The sequence below is a fragment of the Trichoderma virens genome (genome assembly GCF_000170995.1).
Source record: "Trichoderma virens Gv29-8 chromosome Unknown TRIVIscaffold_2, whole genome shotgun sequence".
Classification (NCBI taxonomy): domain Eukaryota; kingdom Fungi; phylum Ascomycota; class Sordariomycetes; order Hypocreales; family Hypocreaceae; genus Trichoderma; species Trichoderma virens.
The window spans coordinates 1,060,858-1,081,784 of record NW_014013747.1 but is presented as its reverse complement, the minus strand read 5'-3'; the positions used below and the strand labels follow the sequence as shown (position 1 = coordinate 1,081,784).

At 49.0% G+C, this 20,927-nt stretch overlaps 7 protein-coding genes across 7 annotated transcripts; 4 read left to right on the top strand and 3 right to left on the bottom strand.

Annotated features, from left to right (window-relative positions):
* Positions 1-1,714: 1,714 nt before the first annotated feature.
* Positions 1,715-2,700, top strand: TRIVIDRAFT_63571 (uncharacterized protein; the record flags this gene model as incomplete). The annotated part of the gene is made up of 3 exons (XM_014104983.1): positions 1,715-1,825; positions 1,890-2,389; positions 2,448-2,700. 3 exons carry the CDS (start codon positions 1,715-1,717, stop codon positions 2,698-2,700), a joined length of 864 nt encoding a protein of 287 aa, XP_013960458.1.
* A 1,092-nt stretch (positions 2,701-3,792) lies between these two features.
* On the bottom strand, positions 3,793-5,615 carry TRIVIDRAFT_133234 (uncharacterized protein; the record flags this gene model as incomplete). Its single annotated transcript, XM_014104982.1, has 2 exons — positions 3,793-5,093; positions 5,150-5,615. Coding segments are annotated over 2 exons (1,767 nt in total), but the record flags the coding sequence as incomplete, so codon positions are not given.
* Positions 5,616-6,691: 1,076 nt separating this feature from the next.
* Positions 6,692-7,075, top strand: TRIVIDRAFT_8990 (uncharacterized protein; the record flags this gene model as incomplete). The annotated part of the gene is made up of 1 exon (XM_014104635.1): positions 6,692-7,075. A coding segment is annotated over one exon (384 nt), but the record flags the coding sequence as incomplete, so codon positions are not given.
* A 1,983-nt stretch (positions 7,076-9,058) lies between these two features.
* TRIVIDRAFT_35843 (uncharacterized protein) lies at positions 9,059-10,236 on the top strand (the record flags this gene model as incomplete). Its single annotated transcript, XM_014104981.1, has 2 exons — positions 9,059-9,103; positions 9,205-10,236. 2 exons carry the CDS (start codon positions 9,059-9,061, stop codon positions 10,234-10,236), a joined length of 1,077 nt encoding a protein of 358 aa, XP_013960456.1.
* Positions 10,237-10,474: 238 nt separating this feature from the next.
* On the bottom strand, positions 10,475-12,410 carry TRIVIDRAFT_35433 (uncharacterized protein; the record flags this gene model as incomplete). Its single annotated transcript, XM_014104980.1, has 4 exons — positions 10,475-11,839; positions 11,897-11,909; positions 11,969-12,068; positions 12,122-12,410. The coding sequence occupies 4 exons, from the start codon at positions 12,408-12,410 to the stop codon at positions 10,475-10,477; spliced, it is 1,767 nt and encodes a 588-aa protein (XP_013960455.1).
* Positions 12,411-13,484: 1,074 nt separating this feature from the next.
* Positions 13,485-14,062, bottom strand: TRIVIDRAFT_36126 (uncharacterized protein; the record flags this gene model as incomplete). The annotated part of the gene is made up of 3 exons (XM_014104979.1): positions 13,485-13,691; positions 13,756-13,860; positions 13,919-14,062. 3 exons carry the CDS (start codon positions 14,060-14,062, stop codon positions 13,485-13,487), a joined length of 456 nt encoding a protein of 151 aa, XP_013960454.1.
* Positions 14,063-14,798: 736 nt separating this feature from the next.
* On the top strand, positions 14,799-18,041 carry TRIVIDRAFT_188607 (uncharacterized protein; the record flags this gene model as incomplete). The annotated part of the gene is made up of 3 exons (XM_014104978.1): positions 14,799-14,897; positions 15,006-16,230; positions 16,327-18,041. 3 exons carry the CDS (start codon positions 14,799-14,801, stop codon positions 18,039-18,041), a joined length of 3,039 nt encoding a protein of 1,012 aa, XP_013960453.1.
* Between the last annotated feature and the right edge of the window lie 2,886 nt (positions 18,042-20,927).

Here is a 20,927-nt window from a genome sequence, read left to right as displayed (position 1 = left end):
GGTTAAATCATCTATATATACTATTGCCCAACCCGCTTAAGATTAGAGAATTAGGTGTTAGACTCAGCTCTTAAGAGAAGATTGATGAAGGCCAAAGGGCTTGGTCGGGCATATCTAATGTAAGCCTAGCAGCTAGGTATACAATAGACTGTATTTAGATCTGGACTCAGCCAAGGAGGGGAAAGATTCCCATTATGTATAATTTTGTTCAAGCCACAATATCTAGGACTAGTCGAGCAGCTCCTTTCTTACAGGCTAGCTTTCTGGCTCTCGGAGTCAAAATTGAATCAATAAGGGCCTTCTCTCTGCTTACCCATTGCAAAATACGACTGCTCGACGGGCGCTCAAAAGTGGATTATGTGTTTCGAAACGAAACAGTGGCACAAAGACCGAGGTTTAATTAGCGCAACGTAATCGAGATTGATCAGACACGAAGTCAAGGTGCCAAATACAGCTATTCGTATTCTGTATATGTAAAGGATCTACACTGATCATGACTGCCAGGGGCTTTGTTTGAGCAGTTGGCTTGTGTGCAGTAGAGAACGGGGCAAATGCTCCGTATATGGAATCATGTATTAGCTTGCCACCGAACTGCCAAGGGATGGAATTGTAACCCAAACATACTAACGATTAGAATAGCCATAGGGAAATTATAGTGCCTTGAAGTAACGGCTTACTCGTGCGAGTATGCTTTTTGGGTTCTTGATAGCTCGTAAGTCGTACCTGACACTAATAGTGGCCGCTCTTTTTGGCAGCCGTAGATTTCCTATTTAGGCATGAAGGACGCCTCCTTGTTGGAGATATATGGGGGCCTCGTAATAGGAGAGCAACCGGCCCGTAAAAAAGGGGGCTAAGTTGAGATGCGGAAAAAGATAGGCGACATCTTTCATTATTGCTTCAGAACTCCGCGCGCTGCGGTTTCGCGACTACGTGTTTCATGATATCTAGAAAGCGCTAAGCGCGCGCTGGGGCCAAGTTACACCTAGACTGAAATCTGCCGAGCGCCGGACGCCACGGGCAGGGTCTGGTATCTGACACTTGAAAATCAGTAGATTAACTATTCGCTAGAACTCCAGACCCTGACCACTAGTTAGTATTGTGGTTGAACAAAAATTGATAGCTGATAATGGAGTTGGTGGATAATTGCCAAGCAATCCGCTTACCATCACCTCGGTCACAAAGACACTTCGTAGATGTAGTTTGGTAGTATAGCCTCGGGTTTGGCCGGTAAGCTTATAAGTCACCTACCGTAATGGATCTTAAGAGCAACAAAGAGCTTCCATTAAAGTGTCAGTCACATTTTAGGGATTAGTTTTTCTCAGCCGTGTGATGGCCAACCCTATCTTTAGCCCTGCAATCTACTCCACAGTGAGTGTTTCGAAAGGTCCGATGTCATGGCCAGAAGAGATCCTGTTTATTAATCTTTTACCAAACCCCTAAATGCTAGTGACTCCTTAATGAATAGAATTTTAAGTTGGCAGCATCGATCCTCTACAGCCACGGCAGATCCATGGTGTCTCAGGAACGAACTAGCTGGGCTGTGATGAGTTCGCCCGAATACCCCCGTAATACTAATGCTACCTTAATAGAAGTAGACGCTGATCACTGACACATTGATAATATATAAAGGTCACCATCTCTCGCAGTTCAAGTGCTTTCAAATCAATCTAGTAATTTGACACACAAAACTATATTCCGTTCTTTCGCAATTACAATGAAGCAATCTCAGTTCTCCCTTCGAGCCGCTGCTCTGTGTGGCCTGGCTGCCATCCAGGGCGCCTCTGCCCATCTTGCCGCTTACACCAACGGCATGTACTGCCCCAAGGTATGTTTAATCCAAAGGAGTCTTTCATTTGAATATATTCGACAGTAGCTAATCAGGACTATAGAACACTTACCAGGGCCCTCTCACCAACTTCACCGATCCCAACCACGTCGTGTATGATCCTCTCTTCAACCTGCCAAAGGATGCCTGGTTCCTTTCCAAGGGTCGCAACTGCTGGCTCGCCCCCCCTACTGGCGTGTGGGAGATCCAGGCCAACTCGGTCATTCAAGTCCCATGGGCCAACTCAGCAAACTCTCACGGCTACTACGCCGACGGAAAGGAGCAAAACGAGCGTCCTCAGCCCTTCTCCGTTACGAACCCTGCCGTCATTGCTGCCGGCCTGGTCTCTTCTTCGGGAGGAATCAACAGCCCTAACATGCACGCCGGTAACAAGTCAACAGCCGCTGGTACTGCCGTTGCCATTGCTTACAAGTCCAACATCTACGACGTGAAGATGGAGGACTTTGTCGTCTTCACTACTGCTCCCCAGACCCCCTTTGAGCGTCTGGTTACTTACAACATCCCCAACCTGAAGGCCTGCAACGAGTGCCTCTGCGCTACTGTGTAAGTAGCCTGTCTCTAAAGATATGATGAGGTCTTTGCCACTAACAGTTTCAATCAGCTGGATCCCCGATGGCTATGGCCAGCAGAACATGTACATGGCTCCCCACAAGTGCAAGATTATCAACCCCAAGGGTGGCCAGCAGCCCAAGACTCCCTCTCTTGTCCCCGGACCTAACGTTAGGGGACCCAAGCAGATGATTGCTGCTTTCCAGGCTAATGGAAACAACGTCCAGTGGAAGGGTGGTCAGAAGGTGCCAACTTACACCTCTCGAATGGGCTTCACTGCTGGTGCACAGACGGATATCTTTTAAAGAACTCGCAGATTGCAACATCCTTTAACCCTTCAACTAGGGATATCTGCTTCATCCCGATTGGGTGCTAGATTCCAATTTGCACTTTGCATCTTTGTAACTTGTCTAAATATTTGCTCCACTGGTATGGAGGCAATGTACATATATCTTCCTGTATATAACCTTTAACTCAAAATCTGACATAGATACTAAATCAAAAGAGCGGCTATTCCGTACCTCAAGCTAGCTATCCAAAACCTCAGCGACTATGTCAATATCGTAACAAAATGCAGAGGGAATGCTGTTTATTTAATGTTACCTTAATTAAGCATATACACGGACCTTTAAGTATGTGCTCCTACTGCTACTATCATTACTCTCCGCTATTATAGCTGCATTCTTCTAGTATCTGCTACTATTGCTATATTCCTCTAGCATATGCTATCGTCAGTAAGGTAGACGACTGCCACAGAATTTGGAGACACGGGATGTTGGATAGCAAACTTGTGATAGCCACTCCCCTAATCAATAGCATTGCTACATATGCGAGACTCAATATTAATTATTTGTCTGATCGTTGCATGACGCTAAAGCCGTAAACAATAACAAGCTTAAAATGGTTGCTGGGCTGACTGTACCTGAATGCTGACAAGACAGGGGACTGAATATGCGCTCTCTGCCTTCCACTACGAGCAATAAGCGCGTGAATGAAGAAGCTTATATTATTTTCAAGGATTTTGAACCCCACCCACGAAAATAATCCATGCTGGGCATCCAGAAGGAAACGTATCCCGTCCTCTCATAAACATCTTCCAAGCCATGCTTGACCGGTCGTAAAATGATTCCTTCACCAAAGCTGGGTTCCATCTCGTTATCGACATCTTCATCTGCCTGGACCAGCAATACCAAGAGGTTGTCTTCCAAGAAAAGAGTTGAATCTATATTGATGTCGTCGGCCCCAGATCCCGCATGAAGTGATATTAACGCTTGCCCTAAGACTTGATCATCGACGTTGAGAATCGAGTTTCTTGTGTCACCATCATCGGCGGGGCATTGCTCGTCATAGTATGCGCTACCAAGCACCAAGTATTCGCGATCATTTACATCAACATGTTGTTTGCTCCGTATCAAAGGCATCGTGAGTCCTTCCACGACCACCGAGGCTGATTTAATATGACCAAATTGTTTGACTGCATCTTGAGAAATACCATCGTATTGACAGATTTTGACATCAAATGGAGTCGCCTCAAAGATTCTCGTTCTAGAAAACAGAATAGAGGCATCGGTTACCATCCACGACCAGGACGGAGCTCCGTGAGATTCAACATGACGGCAAGAGGTCATTTCTGCATACCACAGTAGCCCATGCTTGAAATCAGCTGTCCAAAGGCCCGCAAGGTACTGTCCACCGATCGATGGGTGTATCATTTGAGCTACACCAGCGAATGCCGCAAATTTGTCCGACCCATAGGTCAGTTGACGCGCAGAATAGGTCTCTGCCAATTCGTAATAGTCTTCAAGAACAGCTTTTATCTCTGCTTCGATTTTGGTTGGCACGGCCAATATGTCGGAGTAAATGACTTCTGAAGCTTTCCGAAATTTTTGATCTGGAAACTGATTTCCTTCTGGTGTATCATCGGCTGATATCATCATAGTTGGACAGCGCCAGTATATTTTGCTTTTCCCGTAGAGAAGATTCCTGGGAGACAAAATATACTCCTGTAAAGTCCAGCCTCGTGAAGTGAGTGCACAGTCGTTCATTAAACGACGTAAGTTTTCTTCTTCTTGCGACTTCCAGTCAACCTCGACCTGCTCAATTTTTGAACTGTCGTCGTAAACCTGAAGTTTTGCACTCTTCGGAGATCCGTAGAAACTATTTTCATTGTTCTTCAAGATCCCTACGGTACTTTTTGCTGAAACAAGGGCCGAGACAGTCAAGGTTGCGTTGCGATATACAGCTCCCATCTTGCTGGATTCCACCTCCCAGTCCTCTTTTGAGTCCTGAATAATACATAATGAATCAATCCATACATATCGGATTCCGAGCTCCCTTGCAATGCGAAAAGTATCCTTAAAATTAGCAGATATGTCAGAGATCGGCAACGCCTGCTGGTAGTCGTGATACGTCTTCGTGGTAAGAACAGACTCTATTCTGCCACCCCAGCAATGGCTCAGTGCAATATAATCCGCTCTTGCTCCTTGAGAAACAAATACTCGCGGTAGAGAGGTAGTGTTTGGTGGCCCAATATCCACCACGCGGGTGGGAAGCTCTGGGACCTTGTTCACCAAACACGCTTGGTGTGCCCGACATTCATGAAGCCAGCGTCTTGCTATTTTAAACTGATGGGGAGAGCCCAAATTTGGGTGGACCTTGCAACGCCCAATTCTGAAGCCTTCAATTTTCACAGGATTGTCTAGGTTATTTAGCAAAATTGGGATATAGTAATATTGGTGAGACTGCTATAATTACCTCGGTCGCTTAACGAAAGGGTGAGGAAAGGAAATGCATAATCATCGCTCTCTTCCGGGAGTTCTGTCGGACCGACTTGAACCAGGAGAGTGTTAAAAGATCGAACTTTGTCCAAACCATCCCCGAGATAGACATGGTCAGTACCAATACTCAGCTTTACGTCGGACAAAGCAACCTGCTTCGCCGCAGTATAAGCCGAATCTTCAATATCTACTTCTGCCTTTTCCCATTTATAGGATGAGAATTGATAACTCTCGCCCCTTGTCCATGGGATTCCCTTGAAGCATTCAACTATGAGCGAGCACAATTCACAGCCAGCGTGCGCCGCCTGTTCTAAATCACAAAACGTGCTATGGTGCTGGTAGTAAGCTGAAGCAGGAAACTCGTGGCCTGAGAATTCGTGTTTTACAAGTTTAAGTAAGGCCTCCACGGACAAGCCCGAGCAGAATCGACAACGAGTGCTCATTATTGCTTAAAAAAAAAATGCGTCGAGTGTCGTAGAATTTTCAGCTTTGCGCGCACGAAGAGAAGAGGGGTTCCGCCTGATGATGTACCTGATAGTGGCAGTGAGATACGACCCGTTTTTGGTGCACTCTGCCTGCATCTACTAACATTTGGTTTACTGGGGGGGGGGGGAGATAATCAGTTTCATCTTAGGAAATCAAGTGATATTCGTTTAACTGTCAAATTTCATAAAAAGCATTGTAGAACTTTTCCGGCAATTGCATACACACATATATTGGAAATGTTATTTGTAGTAACCCACCGGCCGCCCAGTCGCCAAGCGACATAATTCACCCTTGACAAGGCTCTCCAATATATTTTATTATTACTTTTGCAACTGTTTGATCTCTCTAGTATAGAATTTACTGGAAGCATTCGAAATTGCATTTGTTTACACCTATTTTACGAAATACCATGTTTGAGCTTGCTCACTGCTAATTGCTGAGCCTTCCAGGTCTATGTTGTCTACACTGTGTTAGAGTCGAGCGTCAACTTATGGCAAAGGTACAATTCATTTTATCTAACCCTATACATACGTAATAGCCCATAGATGTTCATGGTATTTATTGTGTGCCTAGTGGCCATTTCCATCTAATTAGTCATCTGATATTGCGGTTTGCATATTGGCCAACGTTCAGCAAGGCTGTGCTGTTATGTACAGGCGCAGATGTTGTATAAGTCAGAAGGCTATTGGATGCATCAGGCGTGCCCAACGATGCCCGATCTAATAGGGCGGCAACTATATAAGAATGATTTGCTCAGAGCCAGTACATGATATTTTTTAAATCTAGAAAGGCAGCTGCTTGGACTTATCAAATAATTCTTACAGCAATGACCAGGTTTCCCTTTAGGTTCTTGTTCAGAACGTCGAGAACAACGATCAAACAAAAAGTTGGTCTTGGCTTCCTTGGCTTTCTCGGGTATACCTCTTATGATCACCTACATTCTGGTTCCATTGCAAAGCAGCACGAGTACTCTGGTTATTTCACGACTCATAAAAGTATAATCGCTAGCGACTATGTCTATCCACAACTCTCTGGTCAGCGAAGCATTCGTCTGATAAAAGTTTACGGTGCGGCAAACCGTGATGACGATATATACGTCGATCTGGTAACTGCTTCCCTCGATAAAGCACCGCCTTACGAAGCTCTTTCGTACACATGGGACAGCCAACTGTCAGATCAAGTCATATACGCCAACGGACGAAAGTTCTTTATTACCAAGAATACGCACGATGCTATCCGTCGGCTTCGCCTTGAACCAGGGGAAACGAGATACCTTTGGATCGACGCAATCTGCATTAACCAAAACGACATTGCCGAAAAGAGTTCACAGGTGGCAATGATGGCTAACATATACAAAAACGCGAAACAGGTTGATATTTGGCTTGGTAATGGCAACAGTTCAAGTGATTACATTTTAAAATGGTATCGCCTAATTACCTTGCCTTTTGCGCCAGCCCTATGGATAGAGCGCAAAGCTATGTTTCTTAATTCCTCGAATCTTTTACCTAGTCGCCTACCTCTAGACGTTATTGGTTACGCCTTTGACGTCCCTATATGGCTTATGGCCTGTGGTCTGGGATATCTTGTCTTTGAACATTTGCCTATACTCAAAAGTTGTGTCTCTCCTCTAGCTCTCTGCTCCTACCTCAACTGACTCTTGTTTAAAGACATCAAGCAAAAGCTCGCAGATGGAGAAGATGATCTGAAGTCACGGCCGTACTGGGGAAGAGTGTGGACAATACAAGAGAGCAACGCAAATCCGAACTGCGTGATTTTCTGTGGATCATCGAAACCCATCCACTGTGATACATTTTACAGAGCCTGGGCTATAATCAGCTCGTTAAATGCTCGGCTCAACGCGCGGTCTATGGTTGACACTTATCAGCTCCACCTATATCATCGCTTAATCTTTGACCGCAGTGAAATTAACCGTGACGAAGAAATACTGAGCGCTCTTTGCTATAAGAAGGCGACGTTAGAAGTTGATAAGATCTTCGCCATAGGACTCATGCTACCAGAAACGTTCGGCATAGTTACACCCGATTACTCTCAGACAGTTACCAAAGTCTATACAGCTGCTGCCCATAGCCTTCTCGAGGCTCACCACAATGTCCAATTTCTGCGATTTGCTTGTCGCAGAGATCGCAATGATGGATTGCCTACTTGGGTTCCGGATTGGACAACTGGTACCACCCATCGACCATACTGGATGAGCGATATGGAAGTAGGTGAAGCACCATTTCAGCCTACTATAGTTTCCAACAGCTCCAATAAAGGTGTGCTTAGAATAAAGGGCCTTCGAGTTGATACCCTCACATCTACAGTCAGCGACGTACTCCCGAGAATAGTTCCTGAGGAGAACGCGTTTCGCCAATTCACCCTCAAAGACTATCCATGCATACCAATGGCTGGCGCTATTCTTCAGACTTGGGTAAGGAAACTGGGCTCAATGAGTGAAGGGGATATATACCTCAATCGGTTTTTCTCAATTATCAATCGGATGATCCTTCATCGACCTGGACAAATCCGCTTACAACGAAGCGTGGAATGTTTTAATTATCACACGGATGGGAAGTACAGTATGCAAGCGAAACCAGGCAAAATTAGCCGGTTGGAATTCGATCTGATGACAATACTGAATGTGATCGATGCGCAGTGTTTCTTTCTAACCACCTCTGGGAGAGTTGGGCTATCAACAGTACCGGTCCGTAACTCGGACGAGATTGTGTTATTAACTGGAGAGTCGCTGCCATATATAATTCGCAAGAGCCCAGGTCAGCCAGGGAGGTATACAGTGGTTTCGCCATGTTTTCTTGATGTCGGACGAATGGGCAAGCCATGGCAAGAATGGGATTGGGAAGGGCGCACAGGACAACTGGTCAAAGAGGAAGATTATAAGAATTGGGAGTATATTGAGCTAGTATAGCACTTTGCGAAAATGATGCATTAATGAGAAATGCAACATATGGCTACCTGGATATAGCATTCCAATGTAGGTGTTAAGGTACGTGTATGTAACATTCCCTATAGGTCGCAACGGACAATTAATCCCCCCCCTCCTTCTCCCCCACGCATTTCATTCTCACCGGGTCTTCATATTGTCTGAGAAAAACTCTCAAAAATAAGATTTGATTACTATTGCAAACTATATAACTCACTTGTGACCTTTGGACACCTCCTTCGGGATTGTTTGCTGATTAGGTATATGTCGCTATCCTTGACCTAGGCTGACGGCTTCGGCATCTGCCGCTCCTAAACAAAGGCCGAGATCAAAGGACCCCTGCAAAAAGATTACATCAGGCTTTATCGATAAGAATCGCCGGCCAGCTTGTCCTCAAGAAAACACCAACACCTGCTGCGAACCTGCAAGCATCACAACCACAATGCTTCACGATATATCATGTCGCAATTCCTGTCTATTATAGGGTGGTCCTTCCTCCCCAACGTAAGTATCTTTCCTTTCATCTCGATATCGCGGCATCTCGCCTTTCATATGTCGCTTCAACCGCACACGAGACCAGCCAGCTAACTCATTCTCACGGCCAGATCGCAACCTCTTGGCTCCAGACCATTTACTATGGCCTCACGATCCGTGCCGGCGATCCCAAGCCCGCCCCCGGCAGCCCGCGATTCAACCACCATCGCCGCAACATCCACATCCTCGTCGTAGCCATCTACCTCTCCTACACCATCTACGAGGCCGACTTCGACCTCCGTCGCCAAGGGTCCTTTTACACCGACCTGGGCGTGCCCTTTTCCGCCACCGATCGTGATATCAAGTCCCGTTTCCGCCGTCTTGCCGCGCTCCATCACCCCGACAAGACTGGCGACGCTTCTGACTCGGCGGCCTATTTCATCCACCTCAAGACTGCCAGCGAAACTTTACAAGATGCCGCCAAGCGCTTCGCCTACGAGCGTTTCGGGCCCGAGACGGTAGGGTGGCAAAAGTGCGTAACAATCAGAGACTTCGTATCGCGGGGCGTCTTCTCGGGAATCCTGCCGCACTATGCAGTTGCCGCAGGGTCCATCTACATCTTGGGTCTGCTGGGATACATGGACTTTGGAAAGTTCTACCGATGGTTGATTCTGATAAGCCTATGCGTTTTCGAGATCCAAGCCGTCACTCGACCGAGGTTTCCGTCATTGCTGGAGGGCCTCAACTTCATCTTCTCGAACACGGCTACCCACCCGCCATATCTGCCGTTTCAACTTATACAACTTGCGCGCAAACTCACCATCACTATCTACATCGCCCTGTCTCAAATCGGCCCGCTAATGATGATGGATGCATCACCATCGAAGCGATCTATTGACGACGAGGACGAGCTGCTGCTCCAGGGCTTGAGCCGCCTAGAAGCCATTACTGGCCAGTTTGATGCCGACTCGACGAGGCTAATGGATATGGAAATGGCGCCATACAAGGGAGATGCAGAGGCAACATCCAACCTACAGGGAAAGATGAGAGAGTGGTTGGTCCAAAACACAATTCGTGCTGATCCCATGGTCCGTGATGCCATGGGCACGTCGCTGAGAAAGCGGCGTGTTGATGTTCCTGCTGGCGCTAAAGGCAATCGATAGACGATGATAGATATTGGTAAAGGGTTAAGCATTGTTCTAATACAAAACGGAATCTATTCTGAAACGATGCCGAATGAGCCATATTCCAATTTGCTGATGATGACTGCCTCTTCATCCCAATATCCAAATGAGAGCCAGTATATGTATGAATGTGAATATACGTGCTGAAGTTACATATCCACACTTTTGCTGCCTTTGCGGTAGCACTGCCCAAGATTCTATAAAAACACAAAAACGCCTACAACCTTTGCGCGCCCCTGGTTTCAATGGGAATTAAGCACATTCCCACAAAAGATGCTAAGATTAAAACAGCAGACATATAAATGGGCGTGGTGGACCCGTCTCCGGGAATATTCGCTGCTATAATCGGGGCCATCAAACCTGTCAATCGGTTGAGGAAGCTGGCCACTCCTGTGCCCGCGCCTCTAACGGGGGCAGGAAAAATCTCCGGCGTGAAAGCATAAAGAACGCCATACATGATGTTCTGGGCAAAAGCCTCGATGCAAGAAAAGACGAGCTGAGCCGTCGGCGTGGTGCCGTACGCCGCAAAGACGAAGAGGAATAGTGCTGAGACGGCGGTAGAACTGGCCAAGGTTCCGCGACGGCCGAAGAAAGGAGATGGGTGGTCGACTAGGTAAGCGGCAAGGAGACTACCGGGGACTCCCATGATCGAGGTGATGGCGTAGTTACGGTATGTGACGCCAGAAATTGCCGAAGTCTCGTCTTGCATAGCTTGGCTACTCGAGTCGCCGTCGTGATGAGAAAGGTACTGGGGCAAAAAGGCGTTGAACAGCGGGTATCCCATCCCTATGGTTGCCCAGCAAAACCACACAAGAGAAGTAGCAGTAGCTAGAGTCTTTGTCTGAAATAGCGGCCGCAGTCTATCCCCTGAGAACCCACTGAATTTCTCCCTGAGGATGTTCGATCGCGGAACCGAGGACATGGAATATTGCTGAGCGCCATGACCGGATTGCTCGGGATCTTCAGCCGCAACTTGGTCGAGAATCTGCGAGGTGAGCCATGTCTTTGAACCATTCCGATAGGCGATGCCATGAACGACAGCAACCGCTTCATTCTGGCGGCCTTGGTTGAGGAGAAATTTCGGTGACTCAAACATGTGGAAGAGAAAGAAGCGGATGGAGAACATTGCAAAGGTGATGATGCCAATGGTCATGATAAAGTATCGCCAACCAATTTCCACAGGCCACTGGGCGATGAAGAACCAGGCTGCGAGAGAAGATACCAGCTGCCCGATGGGCCACCATACGGACAGCAGCGTGAGCAGCGAACTGGAGGCATCTGGCAGAAACTCCAGGAATAAGGCTCCATCAACGGGCAGGTTTCCACCGACACCGAAACCAAACGCTGCATAGAGGAAGCAAACGGCTCCCCAGCTTCTAGCGTACGCAGACAAGATGCCGAAGATACTCGTAATAAGTAGCGTCATGTTGAATGCGATTCGGCGGCCAAAGAGATCCGATCCTATGCCCCAAAGGAAACTACCGAGAGAGAGCCCGACAAAGCAGGCGCTCGTCGTATATCTCACAGTCTTTTCTGGTATGTCAAACTCGGCTGATAGTGATGGCAATGTTAGTGAAACGCCCTGTTCTATTTGTTAGCGTTATGTGGCAATAGTCTCATCACAGTCTATTCAGCACACCTGCAACCATAAGCTATATCGCATGTTAGCCAACTGCTCGCAGTAGAAACGGAGAAAATAGATTGCCCTTACTTATCGGCAAACCATCCAAAGCCGCAGAGGATAAACAGCTGCCAGTTGTAACGCCCCATGCCAATGTCTTGAATTGCCTTATTGATGAGCTTGGATTTGACTATTGTCGGTTTAGTGGCGGTTCCCCTCATTACTTTCATCGCAAATACTCACTCTCATAATCCGTCCACTCGCCTCGCTTGCCCTGCCTCATCTCTGCCCTTAGGCCTTCGATTGTGTACTCAGCGGCATTCATCAATAGCATCCCCTCTCCCTGATCGTCCTTGACCGAGTTCACATCCTCGTCATCGTCATCTCCCGCACTTTCGTCTTGCGTCTCAAACTCGACTCGTCCAACCCGTGCCGAGTGGCTGTGTAGATGCGCCTCCTCTAGAGAAACCAGAACTCCCTCATAGTTATTGACGGACTCCGTACGCCCCAGCCCAACCCGCCATGAGATCATGATTAAAGAACAGTCGCGCCGGCGCAACCGAGGTGAGAAGGTCCAAAAAAAGGATTAAAAAGGGTTAAATCATTAAACACGGTTGTTTCCTGGCTCTATATCATCCGGCCATCCATGTGTTTGAAAAGTAAAAGAAGACCGCAAGTGTCGGGAGGCGGCTGAGATAAAAGCAATCCAAGACCGGCGCTGATGATGTGGAATCAAGTTGCCAGTTTGACGTCGGGTTAGGTAATCTGACGCAAGGGGGATCTGTCGACTAAGCCGGAGCCCGAAAACGGCGGCAAACAGGCACCGTGATCGCGTCAAGTCAGTCTCAGGCAGCACGTGTACCGTTTGTTTAGATCCGGAGCGTTATTGTGCAGGAAATCGTTGCAAAGTCATGGATGCAAGAGGGTTGTGGGAAGAGAGCGAGCGTGGAAGTGGTTAAGATGAGATTCACGGATCGACACCAGATGACAATTTTGCAGGCATGATAGTGAAGGATGACGCCCCCGTGCGCCAATCATAGGGGGCTTCAGCGCTACTTTAGTCGTTGATACGGGCCTGGGACATCCTCAAACTGCCTTGGCAACACCCTTTACTGGAGATGTGTCACACGGGATCTTTAGGTAACGCTGCAGAGGCTCCCAAGTGCTGCACTAGTCAAGTATTTGCGATGAGCGTCGTCGCCGCATATCTTTCGCCCGTGATTGGACGTCCATATCCACCAAATGCGACGCGGTCAAGAGACATGGCATTTCTGACGTTGTGAGACAATATACGTCGTTGTTGGCCTACTAGATAACCCTTGCGTCCATCGTCTTACTGAGACATCACAGCTGCTGTCCGCGACTTACTCAGAAATGTTTGTCACTACCTACTAAAACTTTTCCGACAAGGATATCGCCGTAATTCAAATCAAATCAGATCATATACCCGTCAACCGTCATGACAGCCGTAACCCGAATCCACGGGCGTCCTGCTCATGGTAGGCACTAGCCTGCTGTGCCAAAGTAGAATATCCCAACTCCAGCGTTTTTAAAGCCCAAGAGGGCTGACATCATAAATCAAATACCGCAAGGTCTACAGGGAGATCTAATCATCGCCTTCATCTTCATCGCTGGTTGCCTCAATATTAGACTTGTCCGACTTGGACTTCCGCCTGTTTGTGGCCACCTCTGGCTCTTCGATGTCCATTTCGTCGGGGTCATCGACATCCTGGCCCTTTGCGCGCAGAGCCGCGTTGATACCGGGCGCTGCTTTTATCAAGGCGAGGTATTGTTCAACGGAGAGAGAAATGCCCTTGTGCCGATATTAGCATCGTATATCCCGCCATGTTTGCTTCGTCGGAACACGCGGGGCTTACCTTTTTGCCCGGCAGCATCTTTCCATCCTTCTCGTAGTATTCGCGGATGTTGACGAAGCACATCTTCTTGAACTGGGAGACTCCTACGCGTCGCTTGTTCGACAACTGTTGCAAAGACGTGAGTAAGCGAGATGCAAAACCAGGTTCAACTGTCATATCGCACCTCCCAAAATGGATTGCCCTCGTCATCTTTGCCATCCGGCGCACTGGCGGCGGCGGCGCTCTTGTTCTTCTTTGCGACAGAAGTGTGGGGAATCTCGTCTTCGCTGTCATCATCAGCTCGTCGCTTCTTGGTTGTGGGAGGCATCTTTCAGCGAGCTTCAGAGTAATGCTGCTGGATCTCTGAGAGGAAGCTTAATCGCAAAACGAGGGATCGTATTTGCGTTTGCGATATAGATCAGCAGGGGAAGCCGAGGAATGGATGCTCAATGCGGCGCGTGGAGCTGCCGAACGCGTCAGGCCCAAAGTGTTTTACAGCGCTGGGAGCTTTAGGCGGGGCATCTGCTTTAACGGTCACGCCAGCTCACGTGAAGATTTCGCTCTGCACCAAAGATGAGGTGAGATGCATATATGTCAATATTTGATGCGGTGGCAACTTTATGGCTCAATGGAATAACTAATAATTCTATTTATTTCATGGATGTAATTGTAAAAAAATTCGTCAAAAATTGCATTGTTTCGTTTTCTTCTGATCAACTCTACAAGGTTACAGCGACTCGCGTTGGAAACAAACAGGGGGCTGCAGCTCCAAATTTAGACGGAGACCCACCTTTAAGGAGGATTATGAGACTGGAGTGCTTCGAATGGCGGAGCATCTTCAAGACTTCCCTTGGACCCAGCATTTGCATATACATACGAGTACGAACAGGAGTTGCGCCCTGAACTTGCTCTCCAGCATCGCGTCTCTCCGTCTCTCTCCTGTACCAAAAACTGCGGCATTGGGCGTTTGCGTGACATGTTTCCCTCGTCTCCCGCGCATCACGAGACACTGATAGTTTAGAGAAACCGGCCGTTGGGGTCAAGCTAGCAGCAGCTCAACCCCAATGAGCTCAATCGCAACCGACCTTGCGCAGCGTCGCGACGACTCATCCGAGCTGGTCTCGGTCGAATCGACCGGCCGAACCGGAGCAAATGGCGACGACGTTGCGCCTTCGAATGGCGACAGCAATAACATCATTAATAATCATGCTTCCAAAAGCTTAGAATGCGATTCCAAGACAGCATGGGCCGGGCCAACAGAGTCGGCGCAGCCGCCAGAAGTCACCTTTGCCTCCAGAGCGATTCAATTCTTTGCGACTGCAACGCCGGCAACTCTTGCAGGATTCGGCGTCGGAGTCTCTGCAGTGACGTATGCCGTTCTTGGGCGGCTTGGTCTCGTGTTGATAGGGGCATTTGGCGGAGTGGTCTCCTTTATCATATGGGAGTCGAAGAACCCTGAATTTGCAAGGGCAATTCGCGGCGAGGACGGGCCACAGGTATTGGATAGGGTTTGGACAGACTTGAAGGCTGTAAGAGCCGTGGAGAAGCAGGATGATGACGATGACGACGAGCAGTACCGCATGCGAGGCTTTGACGACTTTCGTCCAGAAACGAGAGAGGCGCTGAGTGGCTTGGTCGACGCCATTGTTCAAAACTACATCAAGTGGTGGTACAACCCCCTCGTCCCCTCAGATCACGCCTTTCCTCTCGCTGTCCGCAAGACCATCACGTCCTATCTGTTGGCGATATCGAACCGGATGAGCCGTAAGCGACCGGCTGATGCTTTTCTCGATCTCCTGACCAATTCAACGTCCATGGTTATCGTTTTCCTTTCGGAACTAGCCACTGCTTTCGCTGAACTGCCCCCCGACACAAACATAACCGCTGCTGATACTATATACAATTATCTGGCGGAAAACCCTGACAGCCGCCTTGCCAATCTACTCAACAAGCGGCAGCAGGCAACGAAATTTAAGATGGTGTCTGAGGACTTGCTTGGGTTCCTGGACAAGAGTGCCTACAACTGCGATCCCGCACGGATTTTCTTGCGGGAGATTCTGGCAAATTCGGTGCTTGAGCAGACGCTACAGCAATGCAGCAGGGCCGAGTGGATCAATGGGTGGATCGTATATCTCTTAGAAGCAGGAGAGCCCAACTTGAATCAAGCAATTGACGTTGGCATGCAGACTGGCCGCGACGTGGCTAACAATGTCTTTGCCGACTTGGATGGCAATGTTGGTAATGTCGGCATCGCGAAGCCTCGGCGCGGCAGTAACGACCAAGGCCAGGCTCGCCGGAAAGAGTCTTCCCACAAGAAGAAACTGAGCAAAGCAGATGAGGAGCTGGAAGAGGCCATGGAAGAAATGAAACGAATGAATGCCATGATTTTGGAGGATGACGCACGACGGAAAAGAGCATCCACATTAACGGAGGCATCCGAGCGCTCTAAGCAGAGCATGGACTTGGCGACTGCAGATGGGGAGGCCCAGAAGAATGGTAATGGCTCTGCAGCAGAAGCATTGTCGCCAACATCGAGCCGATACCCGACTCGCGGGGCTTCTGTAGATGGCGTCTCGACCAAAAGCGACACAGTCTACACTCCGCATACGCCGCGATCTACCACTGATTCCATCAGCCAAGCATCATCTCCGCAAGAAAGCAAAGACCAGTCATTTACAAGCTTTGATCAAATTGTGCCCCCAGGCCAACCAGATAGCGATGAGGATTCGCCGAAAAAGGCACCGCTTACTCTGCACAACGCTTCCTTTACGCTACATGACGATGGTTCAGGGGACACGGGGAAGATCAAGAGCAAACCAAATACGGACTACTTGATCCAGGTCGAGCCATCGTCCTCTCACTACCCCGGTTGGATGATTGTGAGGCGATATTCAGACTTTGAGACGCTACATGAGATCCTGAGGCGCATTGCTGCAGTATCTGGCGCAACCGCCTTCATGGAGCTTCACAAGGAACTGCCCAGCTGGAAGGTTCACACCAGGGAGTCTCTTCGTGGCGAACTAGAGAGGTATCTACGAGATGCTTGTTGGTATCAAGCCCTGGCAGAGAGCGAGGGCATGAAGCGATTCCTCGAAAAGTCTCAGGGACACACGCACGGCAACTCCAAGTCATTTGGCTGGGAAACAATGGGCAAGAACATGCTCGAGGTTCTATCCATCGGTCCCAAAGGAGCCATGGAAGGCGGTAAGAGTCTTGTTGGCGGCGTTAGCGGCGTCTTTGGCAACTTGGCTGGCTTGAATCGAAAGTCGACTGCCCAGTCTATCGACCTTACGGCGAATGCGAATCGACTGTCCATATCATCAACAACAGGAAACCGAGTCGATAGCATTGCACGGTCACCTGCGAGATCGGAGCGTGCCAGTCTCGATAGCCAGAGGTCGTCGGTGATTGCTACCCAGCCAGGCCGGGTTGCACCGATGGAGCGAATGCTAAGCTTCCAGTCTCCAAACACCAGCGAGACGGACTTGCGACTAGGCCAGAGAGGCCGGTTGGACTCGATATCTACTTCGGTAAGTGCTCGACCTAGCAGAGAGCACAGCAGAACATCCAGCCTGGCCGCTCTCCGGTCACCGTCGTCCATAAGCCTGGACTTTACCAAGCTCCCGCCGCCGCCGGATGAGATTAGCGATGACTACGAATCAAACGAGTTTGATGCCAAGCCTCGTAGAAAGGACCTCGGTATCATGGAGGATCACAGTCGTAACAATAGTTCGGCAGCCTTGAACGGGTCGGCGTCGGCGCCGGCCTTATCTGGGAAAAAGAGCCCGGCAAAGCCCGCTCGTCAGTTCACACAGCTAAGCGAAGCGGAAACGCGGGTTGCTGTCGAGCTCATCTTTGCCGTCATCAACGAAATGTACACCCTCTCGTCGGCCTGGAACATTCGTCGTACGCTCCTCACGGCGGCAAAGTCGTTCCTGTTACGCCCTGGCAACCCCTCACTCCTAACGGTGCAGTCTCTTATTCAGGCATCTGTGATAGACGCCAACACCTCGGATGCAGGGATTGCATCCGGGCTACGCAAAGTGCGGGAGAACACCATGCCCACAGAGCAGGAGCAAGCATCCTGGCCGGAGCCGTTGACTGAAGAGGACAAGAAGCAACTGGCCATCAAGGCCCGTAGGCTTCTGATCCAAAGTGGAGTACCAGCGGCACTGATGGGCGTCATGGGGCAGTCGGCCACAGGCGAGGCCCTGGGGCGTGTATTCGACTGTTTGCAAATTGAGGAAGTAGCCCGAGGACTAATTTTTGGCCTAATACTGCAGGCAGTGAGGGTTCTTACACACTGATTACGTCGACACGCCGCGCATGTTTGTACGAAGTACGGAGTTAGACGACCGAACGTATTGCTAGCGATTGCTCCTTCGGGGTCCTCGCAACGAGGTGCATGGAGACTTATAACGCGGCATACGACACACACTCTGCTACGGAAACCGGGAAGGGATCCCGGCCATTATTGATTTTTTCATTTCAATCTATATGATAAACGAGGGCGGGAAAACAGAAATGATACCTGGTTGCTTTTTGTTTTTTTCCAAGGAGTAATGGACGAATGGGACGCCTTTTTTGCTCCCCTGCCCCTTTTTTTTTGTTTCATGGGAGTAGAGTAGATGCCTCCAACGATGGGATGAGACGTGTGTGCTTCTAGTTTTCCTTTTTTTTTTTTTCTGAACAAGAATACCTGCATATTATGCCTTTGAGTCATTATGTAGCAGTAGCAATACGGCCTCTTTTCTTTTCTTTTCTTTTCTTTTCTTTTTTATTAGAATGCAGACTCGTAATATTATAGATCAGCCAAGTCGGGCAAACTGGTAATCCCGTATTACGGCTCATCTTTTTTTTTGCTTCGCCTAATTGCATCTTTCCTTTTTACGCCCCCTTTTTGAAACAGCAGGAGAGAAAAAAAAAAGCAAAGTGAGGGGAAACGGCTCGTAACCCGAGAGATTGTGATCCTCTTGCAAGTTTTTCTTTTTCTTTTTCTTTTTTTTCTCTCCTCGTTCCGGGAACTGTCATTAACCGGACATCGGGTCCCGGAATGTAACTCGAGCGTCCGCGAATGGGGAAACCGGACATTGACATGCAATGGAGTTCAGGTAGGTCTACGATGCATGAACAGGGTCTGGATCGCCCTCCCTCTCTCTCCTGTCCGCGGGTCGGCAAATGGGTCAAGGACTCGGTACCGGGACAGGATAGGCAGCCCAGCAGAGAGCAATATGTCAACTATCAAGTTTTTTATCAATTGGCATAAAGTGACGATCGGCCGTCCTGCAGCCAAGACCCAACGTTTAAATGAAAGAGCAGCGAGGGGAGGAAGTGCAGCACTGCATATCACTGGCCGGGATCATGACTCCGGGCCTGCGTATCCGGCTCCCAGGATTCTCCATGCTGGTACCTTGCGTCTTGTGTAAGTTGGCATGTGTGGGTGAGTGAGTGCTTTACGTGCATGTATAGTGAGTGATATGCAGTAATACTCTACTGCAGCAAAGAGGGATTTTGACGTGTCACGTCAATTTCTCGCCTCTCTCCAATATCATGCACTAACACCAGACTGTAGAGGCCCCCCCTTGTCCCTTGTCCTGTCAACGGGTCCCTCCCCCCCCTGGACCATTGTTCAACGGTTTTCCCCAGCTTTCCTCACTTTTTGGGTATTATTCGGTTTATTAATTTTAGTCCCTCTTTTGTGTCAATCCGTCGTAGCTGCACCTCGTATACTCTGCCGCCTCGTGGTGTTAGCCGCTCCAGTCCCCTTCTGTCCGCATGCCCACCGCACAAGTTATATTACATGTAACGGAGAAGCTTCCTATATCAAGTTTTATCGTCAGCCTCCCTACCCAAATGCAGGATAGACGCAGAGTCCATCGCAATGTTGTGCTCCGTCCATTGACATGTGCTTCCGGTCTCTCTCCTATCTTTGAGTCCCCTCTCTTCCCAATTTCCCATTGATGTTTATTGCTTTCCCATCATCTATTGTAATTTATGCATACTCAATGCCTACCAGGTAATATAGCTAGCTGTATGGAACCCAATTAATCGCCCACTTAGCTCATCTCATCCGCTAACCCAGACTCGACACCGGCTCCGGAGGCCCTCTATCCCCGGCAAGCCACCTTGTTTCTCGTTCTCTTCCATGCACAAGTGCCTCAATAGTACATAGGTAGTAATACCGTAGTATTATACGTACAGTAGCGCTACTGGGCATTGCGGGGATGCCTCCGGCTCCTCGTTATCTCCCGTCCACGCTGCCAAATCTAGAACATCATCATCTGCGATCCATGCATGCACTGCTGCTTCTCGCTTCGCTTCCAGTGCATGCTAACCACTGCAACTAACACTACAAAAGTATTGAATTTTTTTTCCCGCTTACTATTGACATCCACAGCTTAGGTCCTCGGTCCCTGCATGGCCGCCCCCCAAAAACACGCGTGAGCGCAGCGTGCAGCAAAAGGCCGTCACTTGACATCACCAAAAACCGCCATCAGCCTCTTCAGACACCAGACGAACCCCCTGGCCTCCGCTTTCTGCACGCAATCATGAGTCGCTCGCTTGCCCATCATCCCAACTTTTTTTCGTCCCATCTCGTCCGCCCGCCGCAAAATCCTACCACGGCATTTCCTCGTGCTAAATCCTCTCGGCAGCTGTCAGTGCAACACGCCTTGCATACAACATACACGTGGACAGACGCCACGTCTCGCTTCCATGCACTTTGCCTTGTTCCCCGTCTCGCCTGCTCTTCCGCCGCCTCCTCCGCCTCCTCTTCCTACTGTACTGTAAGGAGTAATCCGCAGGTGTTTGTGATAATGCATGCGAGCAACTCATGCTGGCAACGACTCTGTCGAGGGTGATTCTCGGACATGATCCGGCCCAATCACGTCGCAGCGCAGGATTCCCGAGATGCCGTAACACAATGCGGGCACCTCCAGGCCAAACACTCCGTAGCCAAATATAGTGTCAGATAGATAAAACAGCAACAGACAGATGGCACAGATGCAGATTATACGACAAGCGAGAAATCGGGGCGTGACAGGTGACAGCCTAGCACCACACGATGGCGTCACCGACCCCTAGAAGCTGTCAAAACGCCAAAAGAGAGGCCATCACGATCATGCACTATGCACTGCTAATACCTGCTAATACATACTGCTGACTTGCGGCCGAATCCGCGCCTCGTCGGCCGA